The sequence below is a fragment of the Polistes fuscatus genome, unplaced genomic scaffold (assembly GCF_010416935.1).
Source record: "Polistes fuscatus isolate 324 unplaced genomic scaffold, CU_Pfus_HIC Scaffold21, whole genome shotgun sequence".
Taxonomy (NCBI): domain Eukaryota; kingdom Metazoa; phylum Arthropoda; class Insecta; order Hymenoptera; family Vespidae; genus Polistes; species Polistes fuscatus.
In genome coordinates this window covers 1,154,489-1,171,560 of record NW_025113098.1, presented here as the reverse complement: position 1 = coordinate 1,171,560, position 17,072 = coordinate 1,154,489, and the positions used below count along the sequence as shown (strand labels likewise).

Here is a 17,072-nt window from a genome sequence, read left to right as displayed (position 1 = left end):
ATATATATATATGTATGTATGTATGCCTGGTCACAAGATACGGTTTACAACATATTTTCTTAATAGATAGAATATTTCAGAAATATTTTAAAACGTTCATTTTAATTCTTTCTTCGCGTCTGACAAATGTTTCCAGATGACACTTTTTTTTCCCTATGTTTTTCATGATTTAGAAAGAAAGTAAAAGAAAGTAAATGAAAGAAAGAGGAAGCGAGTAAAATATAGAGATAAAGAAGAAAAAGAGAGAATTAGAAGAAGAAACAGAGTCTGTCGGTTCGGAAGCTTATGCCAATTTGCCAATTCCTTGGCGGTCTAAAATTAGCGCGTAGTTTGCGAGAAGCTAAATGTACGAGCGGAAGACTGAAGAGGGAAAAGGATAAGTTGTCGGCCAAACGAAGAGAGTATGAAAGAAAAGTGAGTGGGAGATGAATCTATAGGAGAAAACATCAACTTGATGTATTGCAAAGAAAGTGAAAACAAAGCTTTTAGATGAGATCAAATTATAAAAATAATAGATACATGTAAATTTGGGAAGTAAGTAATAACAAAAAATATTTTCGCGAATAAAGACACAAAAATGATAGCAGACAAGTTTAAAGACTCGAGACTTCTGTCTAATAAGGTACTCCGATATTAATAACTTGGCTAAGGTAACGTGAAGCCAAGCGTTATAATAATCGTATGACAGTTGGATAATTATGCATCTCCGGAAACCCGACGACAACGAACGAATATTGAAATTATTCGAGTTTCTTGTACTTTCTTCTTAACATGTTTATATATTGTTATAGCAATATACGTTTGTAAGCTAATTTCTATACTTTTTGGGATTATTAAACGAAAAAAACTTATTACGGAATACAGATAAAATTGATTATATCAGTGTAAAAAAGGAACAAAAATCGTATATTCCTTTGCTAATGACTATGCTAATATATCATATTGACTAAAGTCGATAAACGATCCATCGTATAATGTGTCCGACTTTACTTACGTTTAAAAAAAGATGAAGATAAAATTTCTAATCCCGACATATATTATACTAACATATGTATCATCTCGCGTTCGTTCTAATTGTAAGAACATTTAATAAAAGAATTTCACGATAGAAAAAACGATTCTGGTGGGTGTTAAACGCAAAGAAAATCTTCTGGACAATTTTACACCCGTCTAAACGCGATCGTTCTTTAATTTTATGATTTCTTTCGAAAAGAAATTTCCTAACGTCCAACCTTGCTCTTTAATAAATAATCGAGAAGACTGGAATAACGTTGAATGCGAAGAATATAAAATCTCTAACAAATTCTTTCGTATATCAGTCAGTTGCGTTTGGATTTGTATATGAAAATCCACGAAAAACACCTTGATCCATCGAAGATAAAATTTGTTCGGGTATAGGCGTGAGTCGTGGTCTTTCAGCTGTGAACGCCGTGTCGAAATATTTGGTATCCAAGGTATGTTCTAAAGCTGGTTTGAACGGAGGTTCAAGTTGTCTCCTTTCCAGCCGGTCCCAAGGCAAAGACTACGCAACAAGATTTATATACGTTATAAAAGTTAATCTATGCGAATTTGTTTTCATTTAATCATTGTGTAACTACCTGGAAGAAAGGATGTACTGCAATTTCGTGAGCGGGCGGCCTCTTTCCAGAATCTTTTTCTAGCAACAAGACTAGAATATCCGTTGCCTCTTGACTAAGATATCGAGGTATGAAAGGTCTCTCATTACAAATACTCCAAAACAATTCGTCCTCGTCGCAACCGGAAAACGGTGATTGTCCTGTTAGCATTTCATATAACAATACTCCGTACGACCACCAATCCACAGCTTGATTGTACTTCAATCCTTTTATAATCTACAATAATTATAAATATATATATATATATATTATTTTGTTAACTAATTCGAACGAAATGTATTTTAAAATGTCAGAGATAACGCAACCTACCTCAGGTGCCATATAATCTGGTGTACCACAGAAGGTGTCGGCGGTTCTGTCCAGGAATATTTGTAATTTGCACATACCGAAATCGGCGATCCTAATGTGTCCCTCAAAGTCTAAGAGAACGTTATCGAGTTTAAGATCTCGATAAACGATACCCTTCTTATGTAAAAAATTCAAGCCAGACCAAATTTCAGCGGCATAGAAACGTGCACGAATTTCGGGAAATCGGCCAGATTTTTGTATATGAAACATTAGATCTCCTCCGTTGAGATATTCCATGACGAAAAAGAGATGCGAATCCGTTTGGAAAGTACAGAAGAGGTGGCAAAGATATGGATGCCTGGTAGCCAATGTAAGAACTTTACGTTCGATTAACGTACACTCGACGTCATCATCTTCGAGAACGACATCCTTTTTCAGGCATTTAACAGCATAAACGCATTCCGTACCACGTAATTCTGATAGTAATACTTTACCAAAGCTTCCTTTACCCAAGACCTAGAAAAATAAAGGATTAACATTATTGGTAAAAAGGTACGATTGAACGAATTCAAATAGTTGACATTTGAATGCAGACGCGATGACCGCGGTTGTCCTTTAGATTCCACGCACGCACACACCTTAAATTTGAAGCTCGTAGAACCTACACGAATATTAAAGTTATAAATAATACGTTACGGTATGCTAAATTGGTGAGATCTATTTGCGGCTTTAGTACAAAACCAACGGTGCTTTGAGAATAAAGACGATGAAACTTAGGAGATTGATGTAAATCGCGTATCTATCTTGAATGCTAAACAAACGTGAGTCCCTGGCATTTGCGGTAAATTCTTCCAACGTAAACCCGAAGAGAACTGATTGTTCGCACTTCATTCCCTGGATTATTTCCTAACGATTCTTCGTGAATCAACCGATTTCTTCGGTGTAAACACACGTGATTCAAATTAGTCTTCGCGTGGAAGTTTAACAGACAGTGCCAAGGAACGCGTCTCGCGCGTATCGACCCTCATATTTTCACGACCGTGTCTGTTCGTAAAACTTATATGAATTATAGATCGCTGTCATCGATACTCGTGAAAGTATATTTGATCTAAAGTAATTGTAACATTTGTACGTTTGATATAACAAACAGAAATTATTTCTATTTACTTCAAATAAACTTATCTACGTATATGCGCGTTTTTTATCAATATAATAATGTAATTGTTATGGGTATTGTATGGAATTAAAACTAAAAAAAAATAAGTAATTATATTAAACAGTTGAGATAATATTCTAGTTCGGGTCACTCTACGAGCCAATAATTCTTGCATTTCTCTAAAGAAACATTTCTAGCAACCTTGGCAAAGAATGACGTATTGAATTTAATTCTCCCACATGCTGAGGTAAATCTTTCTCTAGTCTGGTATCGCGTAAAGTACATCAGAGGTTCGCGAAGCCTCGTGTGCTGTCAGGCACAGACAGCGGACAGATGTAACGTTCGAATAACAGTATAACGTTGTATTTTGCAATCGAGCCACGAATCGTAGCGCACTTCGACTTAATTCGTTCTATTTACGACAGGGGTAATGAGCGATCCTCATCTTTCTTCCAAGACTTACTTTGAGAAAGTTAAAATCCGTCACGGCGTACTTTTTGAATCTTGGCAGATTTATTGCCGGTGGTGTAATACGACCACTTGGAAAATGATCCGACGTATCCGAGTTCCTTTGGTTTTCCAACGATTGCGACGGAGCTGAAAACGAGACGCTAATGAGCGATTTGTAATGCGATAATTGAATTTCATTTTTCGATTTTAATTCGAACGGTAAGAAAAATGTTTATTAAATCCAAAATGATTTGTGGTCAATAAGTTAGTCGGTTAATAGCTTACACAGCTTTCCCCCATTTCCATCGGGTCAAGAATCGTTCTCAATCGTTATTAGGGTTGGTTATCAACAAGTATTATGCAAACGAAAGGAAGCCACCCTTTCCACAAGAATTCATTTTAAACGGTTCGTCATTTCCTAGTATAACAACAATACAAGAATAATATCTTGCAAGTGTCTACGAGAAAACGAATAATATATAACCAAGTGTTACGTGCCCTTCTAAATCTATACTCACCCTTTTTAAGAGCTTGCAAAGCTTCGGCAACGAGTTTTTGATTCAATCCGCAAAGATTCCCTGTGAGTTTTTCACACTTTTTATGACAGGCCATATCGCAATCTGCACGAATTTATAAGTATAAGCGTATAACGTGAAACGTCATTGACAACATTTATTTCATCTAATTTGATATCAAAAACGGAATAATATATTGTCTTTCTCGATGCACCTTTAAATCGATTAACGGGTAAGAAATATGACTCCGGAGCGTTCTCCAAAAATCAGATTAAAATGATACACGTATTTTCGTAATAAATGAAATGTTTAGCGAAACATGCTGCTAGTAATGTAAATGAGGATACGGAATAAAGGACAAGCGGCAACACGTAAGGGTCGAAAATTCAAACGAGGTATATCAAAATAAGTAGTAGAGATTGATATTAGGATAAATACTGGAAATTCTTGGCGAACCGTCGAATCCAGAGTCGTTGCTTCTGGTCGAAGCCATCCTCTTGTGTTCCGGATCGTCATCCAATTCGGTGCAGGTTGAGGCACTGCTACCATCGGTGCTACCGGTAGTAGCCGTGCTGGCTGTACTTCCGGTACTGTCGCTACTCACAGATGGTGTTCGCGACTGATGTCTCCTTCTTTTGATCTTAGCACGTTTTACTTTGGAAAGATCTCTTGGCGTGGCCGTGAGTAAAGCAGATGGTGTGGTATAAAACATTCTTATTAGATCGATCGGTCTCTGAGTAGGCGAGTTCCTAGGACTTAATCTTGGCGACGATCTGCTTTCCGGTGGTTTCAAAGTGTTAGTTGCCTCTTGACGAGTCTTTGATATCGTCTCGTTGCGCGATCCCTTGCTATCCTTTTTCTCGTTTTTCTCGTTTTTGTCCTCTTCGTTAGAAGCCGCTTTAGAACTAGATTTTCTTTTCTTAACTATCTTTTTCTTTTTCTTCGAAGATTCCGGACTACTTTGCTTACTATCGTTGGGCGTCGCTACGAGACTGGCCTCGTTCGATGATGCCGGCGTCATTGTTTTCCCATTATCATCTCCATTAGAAAGATCGTCGTGATTGCCCCACTTTGAGATCAGTGCGATAGTCGAGTCGGTCCATTCGTTGGTAGGTGTGCTAGGACTCTCATCTTCTTCGTCTATCTCAGGTTTTTCAATTTGATCATTGGTTAATGTCACTTCCAATACTCCGACGACGTTTATTATGGGTACCGAGATCTCGTTGACCGGTGTAGAAAGTTCGGATTGCAATTGAGTTGGCGTTGAGGACGATGACACTGTCGAAGATGAATTCTTATCCGATGATTCGATTCCTTTGATCAGGGGAGTTTTTCTTTTAACGGTCGAAGACACATCCTTTGACACGTCCTTTGACGCGTCCTTTGATGGAGGAGGTGGCGGTATAGAAATCACAAGATCTGCCTTCTTACGTAATTTCTTTTTTTCTACTGCTATCATTTCCTTATTATTCTTTTCAGTTGGAACTTTTGTTAACGTAATATCTTCTTTATTGTTGATAAGCTTGTTCTCGTCGAGAGGACTTTTCGCGATCGTTCTTCGCTTTTCGGGAAAACTCGTTGTCGTCGACGTCGTCGTCGTCGTCGTCGTCGTCGTCGTAGTCGTAGCCGTAGCCGTAGCCGTAGTCGTAGTCGTCACCATCGCTGCCGTGATATTACTGGACAAGTATGCCGGAGTGCTGGGTGCAACGCTTATTTTAAGATCACTTCCTTTTTCCTTATTGTCCGGTTGCCTTTTTATCGACGACGATGACGAAGATGATGCCGATGATGCTGACGACGATGACAAAGAAATCGATTCCACTTTGGGATCATTGACAGATTGTATTCGTTTTTGTGTTTCGTTACTTTTGATTTCGCTCCAAAAATCTATCGATTCGTTTGACTCGCTCTTCAACACGCCATCCATCTTTTCGTTAATCGGCGCGTTAATTAATTTATCGTTAGTATCCGCGATAGATTTGGTACTTTGTTTTATTATCAAGGATGGCCCTTTACCCAATACACCGTTCTGGAACGCAGCACCAGTTTTGTTAGTATAGGTCGAATTCGTTGGCATGTTCCGCGATAAAACGGTCGTCGTCGTCGTGCCGTCGACCTCTTTCGTATCCCTCCCCGCCATCGCGGATTTCAACGTGCTCGTGTTTTTCGATTTACTCGTGTCTCCGGTCTTTATTAGATCGTCCTTCGTGTTACTCGAGACAAAGTCCTTATTCTTCGCATTTAATTTCGTTCCGCGAATCTCAGCGTCCTTGGACTTGGCAATCACCGAATCAATTGCGTTCGATTTCGCAGCAACAGTTAGGTTTGCCTCATCGGTTTTCTTCCCACGAGGAATCCTCTTCAAGGTTTCCTCCCCTTTATCTATCGTATTTTTCGCTAATGACGTAGCCGCGTCCTCGAGATTTTCAATTTTTGGTGGATTTGCCAGGTACTCTGGTGCTCGTAACGAAAGCTCTGGCGCTTCTACGGCATTATTTTCATCCGTATTAATTTTAGACGGTTTTGGCAGCCACGAAGCGTTCGGTGTGAGCACCGACGACACCGCGGCGCTGTTTTCACCCGTATCATTACGGACAGGAATCCCTTTATTATTTATCGATGAATTATTACTATCCATTTTATTCGATATTTTCTTTTCCGTACGTTCGATACCCGACAAGACAATATCATTTTTCGTTTCTTTCTTTTTCTCATCCTCGATGATATCTTTACGAACTACCGATTTACATTCGTCCGTTTTATCAAGGATCTTTTTACTCTTTATATCGTCTATTTTTTCTTTCAATGTCTCCGAGCTTTTATCGATTGCTGTAATCGATTTCTTTTTTTCCGAACTATCTATTTTAACTTCGGCGTTACCGTCATTCGACGTCGTCGTATCCTTTTTATTTTTCTTCGAAAGTACATCGTCCTTTAGATTCGTTTTGTCATTAATTAACTTTTCTATATTTTCACTTTTATCAAGTTTCGTTTCGGGTAATGCGACTTTGTTCTTAGACTCGTCGTTAAGTTTCGATGATTTATCTAATGGAGAAGCGTTCTCGTTAGTTTCATTACCGATTTCTAGAACTTTCTGTAAAGTATCCCTTACTCGAATCTTCAATAAATCTTTCTTCGAGAGTGCATCGACACCGTTAGTCATTTTCCGTGGAATGGAAACATCAACGTCCTTAACGTCAACCTTTTTCTTTTCTTTATCGTATGTTTTTAATGTAAGATATACGCTGTTCCTCGATGTATCTTTGATATAGGGTTTACGAACTGGCAACACGATTTTAGTTTCGGTTTCATCGATGATACCATTTTCTGGTACCGTGGCAACGCCCCCAGTTTGCTTAACGTTAGCCAAAGCTTTTCTGGGAACAGGAATCCTAATGCTTTCCCTGAATTGTTCGATGCTTGCTTTTTCCTCCGTATTTTCCGATATTGCGTTAACCAAAATTGTCGACAAATCACCGACGCTGTTGGACGCTTCGATTTTATACACAGACTTCTCGGGTTTATTTGCTTCCTGATTTTCATCTTTCTTCGCGTCTTCTACGTTAGTCGCTTCGTTAGTCGCTTCGTTAGAACGAATACTATCAGATCGTTTAACTTCAATCGCATCGTCTTCTTTCTTTTCCTCCTCCTCGGTAGGCGATGGTTTTTCCATAACCTTTTTCTTCTTTTTTATCTTCTTAAAAGTTTTCTTTACCTTAGACGCAGTCTCGTTTTCCTCATCCTTAGTAGATTCTACAGATTCCTCGCTGTCGTCGAAAAAAGATGAAATTGGTCTATGACCTCTGATAACACCTTTCCTGATCAAAGTACCTCTACGAACTTCGTCCTCGATCTCGGCTTGTTCCTCGGCTACTAAATTATCCAAAACCTTTGCCTGGACCTGAGCGTAAGCAACTTCTCGTTGAATTTGTTCCGCATCTAATTGAATATCGGCCGATGATCTTCTCCTCGTCATCCTTCGAGTTATCCTTCCTTGCATCGATTGGATATCCTGTACATTGTTGTTTCCTCGATCAAGACTGACCTGATGATAAAGTCGCGTCCGAGTTTCTTCATCCTCGGAACCTTTCTTATCCTTTATCAAGAATTTTTCGACCAACAACTCGCCCACGCTTTTCTCGTGTTTCTCATTGTGCTCTCGCAATGCCGGATTATCTTTCAAAGCTTGCGATCTTATTTTAATCGTCGGCCTGTCCCGGCGAAGCCGATTATTACCCCTTTGCCGATTTTCGTCTCTCGACGAAAGTGTTCTCGGTGTTGATACATCGATATCGGCAGTATCGATTACTCGTCTCACCCGAGTAGTCGCTGTTGTCACCGGTGAATAACGTCGTAAATTGCTCAACGACGATTCCGTGATCGTCGACAGGTGTGGCGCGAATCTCGCAGACGACAGCGGATTGTGGAAACTTCTGTATTAAGTTATTAATTATCGTTATTCCAACGAGCAGCATTTTATTTTTTTTTTTTTAAATGGTTATTAAATACGCGTTCTCTACGTAGAGATAGTATTATCAATTATTATCCGTTTTTTTTTTCTTTTTTTTCTTTCTTTTTTACATTCGCTATAATTAATTGTAACTAGTAAACAAGTGTAAATTAATCTTGGCAGGTATATGCGAAGGTGGAGAAAAATTTATTTGTTATTTTATATATTTATAGAAATAGACTTGAAAATTGAGCCAGTTACTAGATGGACGATTAAAAATAAACATAAAATAATACATTTGTTATGTAAATTTTGTTCTATTTTATATTAATAAGATTAAGGAATAGAAACAATAGAATAATACAGATTAGATCGTTCACATGTGACTGCCAAGCATCAATTGATCACAGCCCTTCGATCAGCCGTGTACACTCCTCAATGCCAAACGTTTATTTTTATACCACGTTACGTTATAGGACAACAGTGTTTCACGAACACTTGTTGGGTGCACGTGAAATACAAAAACTTCCGATTTGGCACACTACCATCGATACGATGTCGATCAATTAATGAATCGATTGAAGCAATGCTATTGGATAGTGACAAATGACTTACGAAACGATACGTAGTACGTTAACTTCTCGTATATGCATACGCAAAATATATAAATCAATTAAACCGATTCGTAAACATCAATGAAATATAAATATGATCTTAACAAAATCAATATCGGTATCGATATGGATTCTATTCAAAATTTTATACTAAAAATTTAATGTTGCAATATATTTAGAGAAAAGAAAAGAAAAGAAAAATTCTAAAATAAAAACGCAAAATGAACAAACGTAAACGTATTTTGTTCGCGAGAAAAAAGAAAAAAGATCCGTTGAGCGTCATACCGAGTCTAAGAAAAACGGTGGCTTGCAACCAAAAAAATACAGCAAAAATAAAATGCACGCCGAAGAAGAATGTGATAAACTAAAAGAAAAAGAGCGAGAGATATCGAAGAGAATCGTTTCGTGGAAATAAAAATGAACGGAAAAATAAAAAAGAAAGTACAAATGAATATTCTTTGTAGATTTTTATTATCTATCCTTTTATTACTTTATAAAAGTGGGGTCAGTAGTAAATTAAAATATGTTTCAAAGTATATGTAACATTCGTGTAGAATGAGATGGAAGACAAAGTATTAAAAAGAGAAAAAACAAAAGATCATATTCTGATGCTTACCGTGGTATTCCAGTCATAAGAGAACTATGATTAGAAAATGCTCCTCCATAATAATAAGGTGTAGTGTCGCCGTAGTACGGCATCTTGACCACGTCTTTCTAATAACGTATGTTACTACTAATTCGACTTGGTGAAAAAGAGAATAGTAGTCCCTGTTGAGGACAAAGAATAAGGAAGGAAGAAAGGAAGGAACGAACGAACGAAGAGCCGGTTCGAGAGAAGACTGAACGCGTTATGCGCGGCTCTTGCCGGCTCAGGTGTACGACGAGGCGTTCTCACGGCTTGCGATGCCAAGACCGACTGATGTGAGTTTAAACCAGCGACCCAGTGTAATAATAGATTCCTAGTATGAGCCTTCCTACAGCCTAACTATATTACCTAGACTCAGACAACTTCGTACATACAAACATTATTATTACTAATAATTACAACTCTTGAATACAACGATGGATACGTTTATGTGCGCGTATTATGCACGTGCATCCTTGTATAGTATTTATTAATAACTTTTTTAATAATGACGATCAAACGAAGACGCACGTAATATATAAATAATTGCAGGATCGTAAGATAAATACGAAACGCCATATTGGTTCTTTTTTCGTATTTATTTTTTTACTTTATATACTGTACAACGTTTATGCAGTTGTATAGTTATAGTCGATGTTACGAGTCATTTATTTAATGTTAGATTGTCCCATAAGTTCCTTCCTTTTTTTATGCGACTTCAATAGACGATACTTATTGTTTAATGTTGATTTACTGTGTTATATTGGGTTGGCAAATAAGTACGGATTTTTTGGTTGGCAACTAAGCGAGTATAGTTACTTTAATAAAAATCTACAGGTCCCCGGGGGACCTCTCTTTCTCTTTATCTATATATATATATATATCTCTATCTCTTTGTATAAATAAGTACTTACGTAAATATATATATAAAAAAAGAAATTATAAGGAAGAAGAAATTATTAAAATAAATTTACAATACGTCAATTTTTCGGTGTGCCGATTTTTCGGGTTTTCAACTAAGCGAGGGTGTTTATTTTAACAAAAACCGAAAGAAACATCCCCTCCCTAATCTTTCTCACTTTCATCCCTACTTTGAAAGGCCCCGGGGCCTGTGTTTTCAATAGGTTTTTGTTAAAGGTAACCATGCACACTTAGTTGCCAACCAAAAATCCGCACTTATTTGTCAACCCAATATATGAACCATTCTGCTCTATTATCTTCTTACATCTTCAACATTGTCAGCTCGAATACATAGCATGGCGTGGAAAGAACTTATGGGACAACCTAATACATGATTTCCGGTCTCATACTTCTATACCTGGTAAAAATCATATTCTTACGTATATAATAGGTAAAAAAAGGTGCACCGGGATTATGACAAAATGATATCTTCGTCCTTTCGATTTATACTTACCATCGCATTTTAATCCTTGACGAAATAATCCATATAGCATGGAACCACAATGGTCGCAAAATGTTGGAGACATGAAAGTATAGGTTCGAAATCTGTGAGGAACGTCCACTTTAAAACGTTGCCTCAAGTACTATTATTAAAAGAAATACAAAATCGTCATATTTATTACGGTCGCTTAAAAAAGTCATGAAATATTCCAGCATCTATTTTCTCTGAAATACAAACGTTAAAAGAACGAAATTTTATTAACATTTTATACTTACTATAGTATTTTCTGACTCTCTACCACTTTCCGGGCATTTTGTTAACAACTTGTCATGACATTTCTTGTGTACCGCAGTTTGGCAAGCTAAAATATAATGAAACAATAATAAAAATGAGCTAAGAAAATGCAGAGCGACAAAAATAAATTAAAGCGTAAAATTTACCTTGGCATTGGTAACCCTGCTTTCCGAAACCCCTAAAAAGATACAAAAAATCGTTGAACAATAATTAAATATAATATTTGTAAATAATGAGAATTGATTTAAGTAATGTAATGTATTAATAAAACGTGTAAATGTATCTTTAGACGAACGTATCGACTCATATCAAAGAAGAATCTCCTTTACGGAATAACAGTTTCGTCAGAGAAATTGGCACTTAAAGAGACGCGTTTTGCAAGCAATAAATTTCAACTTGCCGAAATGTTTAACCGTGCAGTTGCTTAATACATTTACGTGATATATAATATATATAAGTAGGAAATAAACTTACCAAAGGAAATCCTTACAAAAGGCACAAAACGTCGGTTGTCTAAAAAACTTAGCGACTAATCTATGACCTCGTATAATATGTACTTTGTTGTGTTTGACGGCACCTCTTCTTCCCGTTATCGCGTGGCCTACGTTGGTCTCTAGTAAGGGTACTTGCGATGAACTAAGGAAATCCCTTCGTGGTACCCTTGTCCTATACACATAAGTTCTAGGAGTTGATATCGTTGGTGGCAAATCCTCGAGTTTCACAGGAACTGGTACCCTTGTTCTAAAATAATATTTTATTGTTAGATAAATGCAATGACGTATTACTTAACGGTACATTAGAAAATTAGATCAAATCGGATAGAACAAAAAAAAACAATCATTTCATCTTAAGTGATTCACCTGTATGCGTATCCTTCTACTGCAAGTCGTGGTCTAGGACTCTTGTGCTCCAAAGAAGTTCTCTTTCCAAATCTTCCTCCTATGCCACAACTACTAGCACCACCACCACCACCACCACCACTAGCACTACCACCACCGCTACCGCTACCACCACTACTACTACTGATTTCACCGTCACCGCCACTATCACCGCCAGCATTCCTTCTTTTCGCGTGACAACCACCACGTGTGAACATCATAATTCACTAATTGATTTTATATAGTGAACACTAACTTTATTCGTTTATTTACAATTTCCACGCTGACTTTCACGGATTCCTCTATTCAACGTTCCATACAAATTAAACTCTAAACTATAAGATAATGATTAATTTTAATATTTTGGAATTAGAATAATTGTCAAAAAAATGTCCTCGATTCTTTTGATAAAATATATTCCTTCAGAAAAAAGCTCTGCTTTAATTAACTATATATAAAAGAGATCGAAAGAAAGAGAAATAAGAATTTGTAACGTATTATACTCGTTCCGTTTGAGTTTTTATCAATTTAAATTAATGCGAATGATAAACTTCCGAACAATTTTTCCAATTAACACTAAGCAAATGTAAATCTAACAAAATGAATTTCAACTGTCGATTGATTTTTTTCATTCTTTCTTTAATCTCTACTTGTATTATATGAGTTTCTTTTTTTAAACTACTTATTCCTCATCTTCCTTCCATAAATATGCGAATACTACGAGAAGGAAGGAATTCGCGTTACACTTCGAACGGTATTCCATAATAAGCGCATACATTTGCAGTATTATTATTTGTACAGAGTATACAGACATCATTCGATAATTTATCTTTCGCTAATAATTCGTATTAATTCATTTTTTTCTTTTTTTATAATGTTTACTTACCAGTAGAAAATAAAGATATTATTTTGGCAATTTTTTTTCGTTCGATCGACATTTCGCGTGCTAATCGCGTCGCGCCGATTTTTAGGATCGAAATTTATTCAACAAAGGGTGATCCTTTCGATATGGAAATCGATCTTAATGGCCATTCGTATCAATTAAATCATATAAAATATCCAAATACTAACATCACATGCAAGCATTGATTGTTGCAGGAACTAAGTTTTGACGCTTAAAGCTTTCGTAGGTTCCTACGAAACTCAGGATTTCTATAAATATCGGCGCCTTGAATACTATCTGTATCACTTGCTATTCGAGATAATCGATTAATCTCTAACGCGCCAACTTTAAATATTTATGTATATATATACTTTTTGTTTTTCTTTTTTTTTTGTTTCGTTCAAGTTAATATTAGTTAGAAAAACTAACGATTGTTATTAAATTATTTATCTATACAATTATTCGATATTACAAGTTATAAATAATGTAAGTAAATTTAAGCACGAATATCAATAAGTAAGTAGTAAATTTTATTACTCGTTGCGAAATTATTAAAGAATTGTTGTTCATAATCGGAAAAAGACAGCAATGCGTTCTTATTTTATATCTTCAAGCAGAGAACAATTCGACAAGTTAAAAGTTACAAAAGCCGAGGACTTAATTATTTTTGTTTTTAACGATTAATACTGCTCCTTTTGTTTGCACCGCAAGCAGTATTTCTTTCGAAACGTATAGAACATATGAAAGATACGTGCGATTCTGTCTTTTACCTGCCGATTAAGATTTTATTTACATTTGAGATAAAATATGTACTGAAACTGTAATAAGAATACATTACTATCCGTACAATATTTCAATGAATTATCTTACGACTCCACTCATATGCTACATAATTGAACATAATTACTAATTAAACTTCTTATTATATAAAAAAATAATGTTTTGTACGAACATAAAATTTTTATATACTATTTCTGAACAGAAAGTGAAAGAAAAAAGAAATTACATAGTTTTGTTATACACATTTTATGATTTATATCTAATTTATAATAATTACTTCAAATGTTTAACCCAGTAGCTGAAATACTTTCTCAGCTATTCTCGGATTCCAAGTAAAAGAAAATTAATTGGGAATGATCGGACGTAAATTTCTTTTAAGCGAGAAAGAAATAAATTTAAAAATTCACGAAAAATGAAAAATGCCAACACAGCATTCGTTTACAAATAGCTGTGCGATTATCAAGAAATGCGCATCTTCCAAAAGAAGGCACAGATCGTAGCTTTTAACACGCGTGCTGCATAGGACCTAAAGTTTCAATGAATTTGAGCCTTTATACCCGTTAGTGTGATTTCTCTTTTTTTACAAGTTAGTTGTATAGGGGTAACACTTTATTGATACAATTGATCAACCGTCAGTGTTGTTCAGTTGCTAATTTCTTAGGTTGCCGTTCTTGAGCACGCTTAATTCTTATTAGCAATAAATTATGTAATAGTTCAATTTCTTTGGGTATTGCTTGAACAATAAAAATTCTTATGTCTCCGTGTACATCCATTGCAGTAAGTCTCAATGATTTTGGAGATGCTCGTTCCGCGGTCATACCAGGCCAAACTTTAGTATTGAGAATCAATCGTTGTGTTCCAGCCGTACGTCCTACCAAGCGAGATTCCTCATCTCTATCATTCAATCGAAGAGTTCCTCTGCCTCTTTCTTGCCAACTACTGGAAGCCTGAAATAGATAAGAAAAATTCTTATTAATATCACTTTTAACAACCATTTATACAATTATTACAATGCAAGACATTTAGTTATTAATATTTACATTTCTTCTACTAAAAATCCATTATATATTATGATATATACCTTATCAAAAGCAAAGAGTTTACAATTTATTTGAAGAATATTTAACTCTCCTTCTTCCCCAGTTAACAACGTTACTTGGCTATATTTTCTCTTATTTGCTCGACTTGCCTCTTCAAGTTCTTGTGCTGCCTGTGTTAATGTTAAACCAGGACGACTAGCTGAACGACAAATAGTTGCTGCATTTGAGAAAAGTAATTCTGAAGAACCGTTTTCGTTAGTTTCTTCTTTCTTAGTTTCTTCTTTCTCTACGTTCTCAGATTCTCCTACATCACTGGAAACAGTTACTCTTTCTTTTAAATTTTGACCAAATATGAAACTAGGCTCTGAAGCACTAGGTTCCACTGTATTATTTACATTACTCTCATTATCTTTTGTGTTTCCACATAATGGTAAAAACTTGGGTACTATTTCTTCCGCTTGTTTTTCTTCAGTTTTACATTCTTTCGTTTCATTTATATCGTTTTGTGTTGTTGAACTATTATCATTACTTATAGATTCATCAGTTGGCTTTGTAAGTAGACTATTCAGTTTCGGAGATTGCAATACAGTTTTATTAGTAGACGATGTATTGTTCGCAATTGAACCTAATTGTGAAGGCCTTAATATTGTAGATCTTGGCTTATTAGAGAATTCATTAACTCCAAACGAATTCCCAAATTTCGAAGCTGTTAAAACAGGACCTAGAGATATGTGATATTTATATAAATATAAGAATAAAAGAAATACTTAATCAAATGTAACCAACAAAGAGAGAAATTACATTTCATATGAATAACAAGTATATAAAGAAGTTGATAATACATATATAATAATATAAAATGTAATGTCCTAATTTTACTTTAAAAAAGTTTAAATTGAATTTTATTTATTATTTTCGTTTATATATATTTTCAACTTACAATGTATTTTAATAGTCGGTTTGGTGGATGCAGATTCCTCTGTATTATTTTCTACAGACTGGCCTTCCATATTTTCTGTAATATTTCAATAAAACAAAAATTATATGCTATTTAAAAATATAATTATTTAATTGTGATGACTTAAATTTGCATACAATGCCTCTATGCGAATTTTCCACAAAATTAATAATCATAGCAACTTGACCAACAAAGCAATTTGATTCATATCAGAAAATCTTCATATAATTATTTAATGCAATAAAAAGCAATTCATTTGAAATAAATGATATTACTTATTATTATATTATTTTAAAGATTAGCATATGTGACAAGGATAATTATGAAAATTAATAAAAAGAATTTTACCACTAAGCTGCCTACTATTACTTTATACGTTATCACTATAGAGAATATAATAACTTTGTAAAGTCTTTCCACTACATCAATTTATAGACACGATATATATATATATATATATTACACTATTGAAATATTTAATATAATCATATACATTGACTGCATAGTACAAACTTAATATCAAACATGAAGGTTTAATGCAACCTTACACTCCGCCATTTTTTACATACAAATGGGAAAGTATAGTGATGAGGCCATCTATATGCATATGGGCGAATTTTAATTTAAAAGATGTTTGCAACAATTCAACTGTATGGGCACAAAATGTAATTATAATTAAATATAATCGTAAAGATTAATTTTAAAATATATATTGTAGTATATATATATATATATATGTCTTTTTAAATAATTACACAAATAATTAGACCCACCTGAAGATTACATCAAATCGAAAATAAATATGATTTTAATAAAAAATATAGATGACAGATATATGAATTTATAAAATTATAAATTAAATTTATAGAATTATACATACACGATTTTATATTTCAGATCTAATATTTACAGCACTACGTGTTTAAACGAATTCCAATAAAAATTATAATATTATTTGTATTTATAAACTTAATTCCATATTCTGTATACCTTTCATTATATCTGAATGATTATTGGTCTCTCTGATGTAAGAGAAGTGGACCAATTAAAATTGAAATTTAAAACTATCCAATAAATAAAATGATTGCACTGAGCTTGTCCA

General features: G+C 34.9%; 3 protein-coding genes across 7 annotated transcripts; all 3 read right to left on the bottom strand.

The window, feature by feature from the left end:
• Positions 1-1,015: 1,015 nt before the first annotated feature.
• LOC122517809 (serine-rich adhesin for platelets-like) lies at positions 1,016-10,602 on the bottom strand. Of its 2 annotated transcripts, none has more exons than XM_043636379.1 (6): positions 9,727-10,602; positions 4,485-8,479; positions 3,545-3,678; positions 1,947-2,441; positions 1,599-1,853; positions 1,016-1,522 (listed from the first exon to the last, which is right to left on the bottom strand). In XM_043636379.1, the coding sequence occupies exons 1-6, from the start codon at positions 9,807-9,809 to the stop codon at positions 1,316-1,318; spliced, it is 5,169 nt and encodes a 1,722-aa protein (XP_043492314.1). In that variant the 5' UTR covers positions 9,810-10,602; the 3' UTR covers positions 1,016-1,315. The 2 variants fall into 2 exon arrangements, with proteins under 2 accessions (XP_043492314.1, XP_043492315.1); XM_043636380.1 differs by having other exon boundaries at positions 4,503-8,479.
• A 115-nt stretch (positions 10,603-10,717) lies between these two features.
• Positions 10,718-14,185, bottom strand: LOC122517811 (putative protein kinase C delta type homolog). 3 transcript variants are annotated; one of them, XM_043636384.1, is made up of 7 exons: positions 13,196-14,185; positions 12,292-12,644; positions 11,906-12,172; positions 11,578-11,609; positions 11,413-11,498; positions 11,150-11,279; positions 10,718-11,053 (listed from the first exon to the last, which is right to left on the bottom strand). In XM_043636384.1, the coding sequence occupies exons 2-7, from the start codon at positions 12,528-12,530 to the stop codon at positions 11,040-11,042; spliced, it is 768 nt and encodes a 255-aa protein (XP_043492319.1). In that variant the 5' UTR covers positions 12,531-12,644; positions 13,196-14,185; the 3' UTR covers positions 10,718-11,039. The 3 variants fall into 3 exon arrangements, with proteins under 3 accessions (XP_043492319.1, XP_043492320.1, XP_043492318.1); XM_043636385.1 differs by having other exon boundaries at positions 11,150-11,241; XM_043636383.1 differs by having other exon boundaries at positions 10,718-11,279.
• Positions 14,186-14,202: 17 nt separating this feature from the next.
• On the bottom strand, positions 14,203-16,548 carry LOC122517810 (ran-binding protein 3). 2 transcript variants are annotated; one of them, XM_043636381.1, is made up of 4 exons: positions 16,319-16,548; positions 15,953-16,027; positions 15,054-15,733; positions 14,203-14,919 (listed from the first exon to the last, which is right to left on the bottom strand). In XM_043636381.1, the coding sequence occupies exons 2-4, from the start codon at positions 16,020-16,022 to the stop codon at positions 14,605-14,607; spliced, it is 1,065 nt and encodes a 354-aa protein (XP_043492316.1). In that variant the 5' UTR covers positions 16,023-16,027; positions 16,319-16,548; the 3' UTR covers positions 14,203-14,604. The 2 variants fall into 2 exon arrangements, with proteins under 2 accessions (XP_043492316.1, XP_043492317.1); XM_043636382.1 differs by lacking the exon at positions 16,319-16,548 and adding an exon at positions 16,108-16,218.
• Between the last annotated feature and the right edge of the window lie 524 nt (positions 16,549-17,072).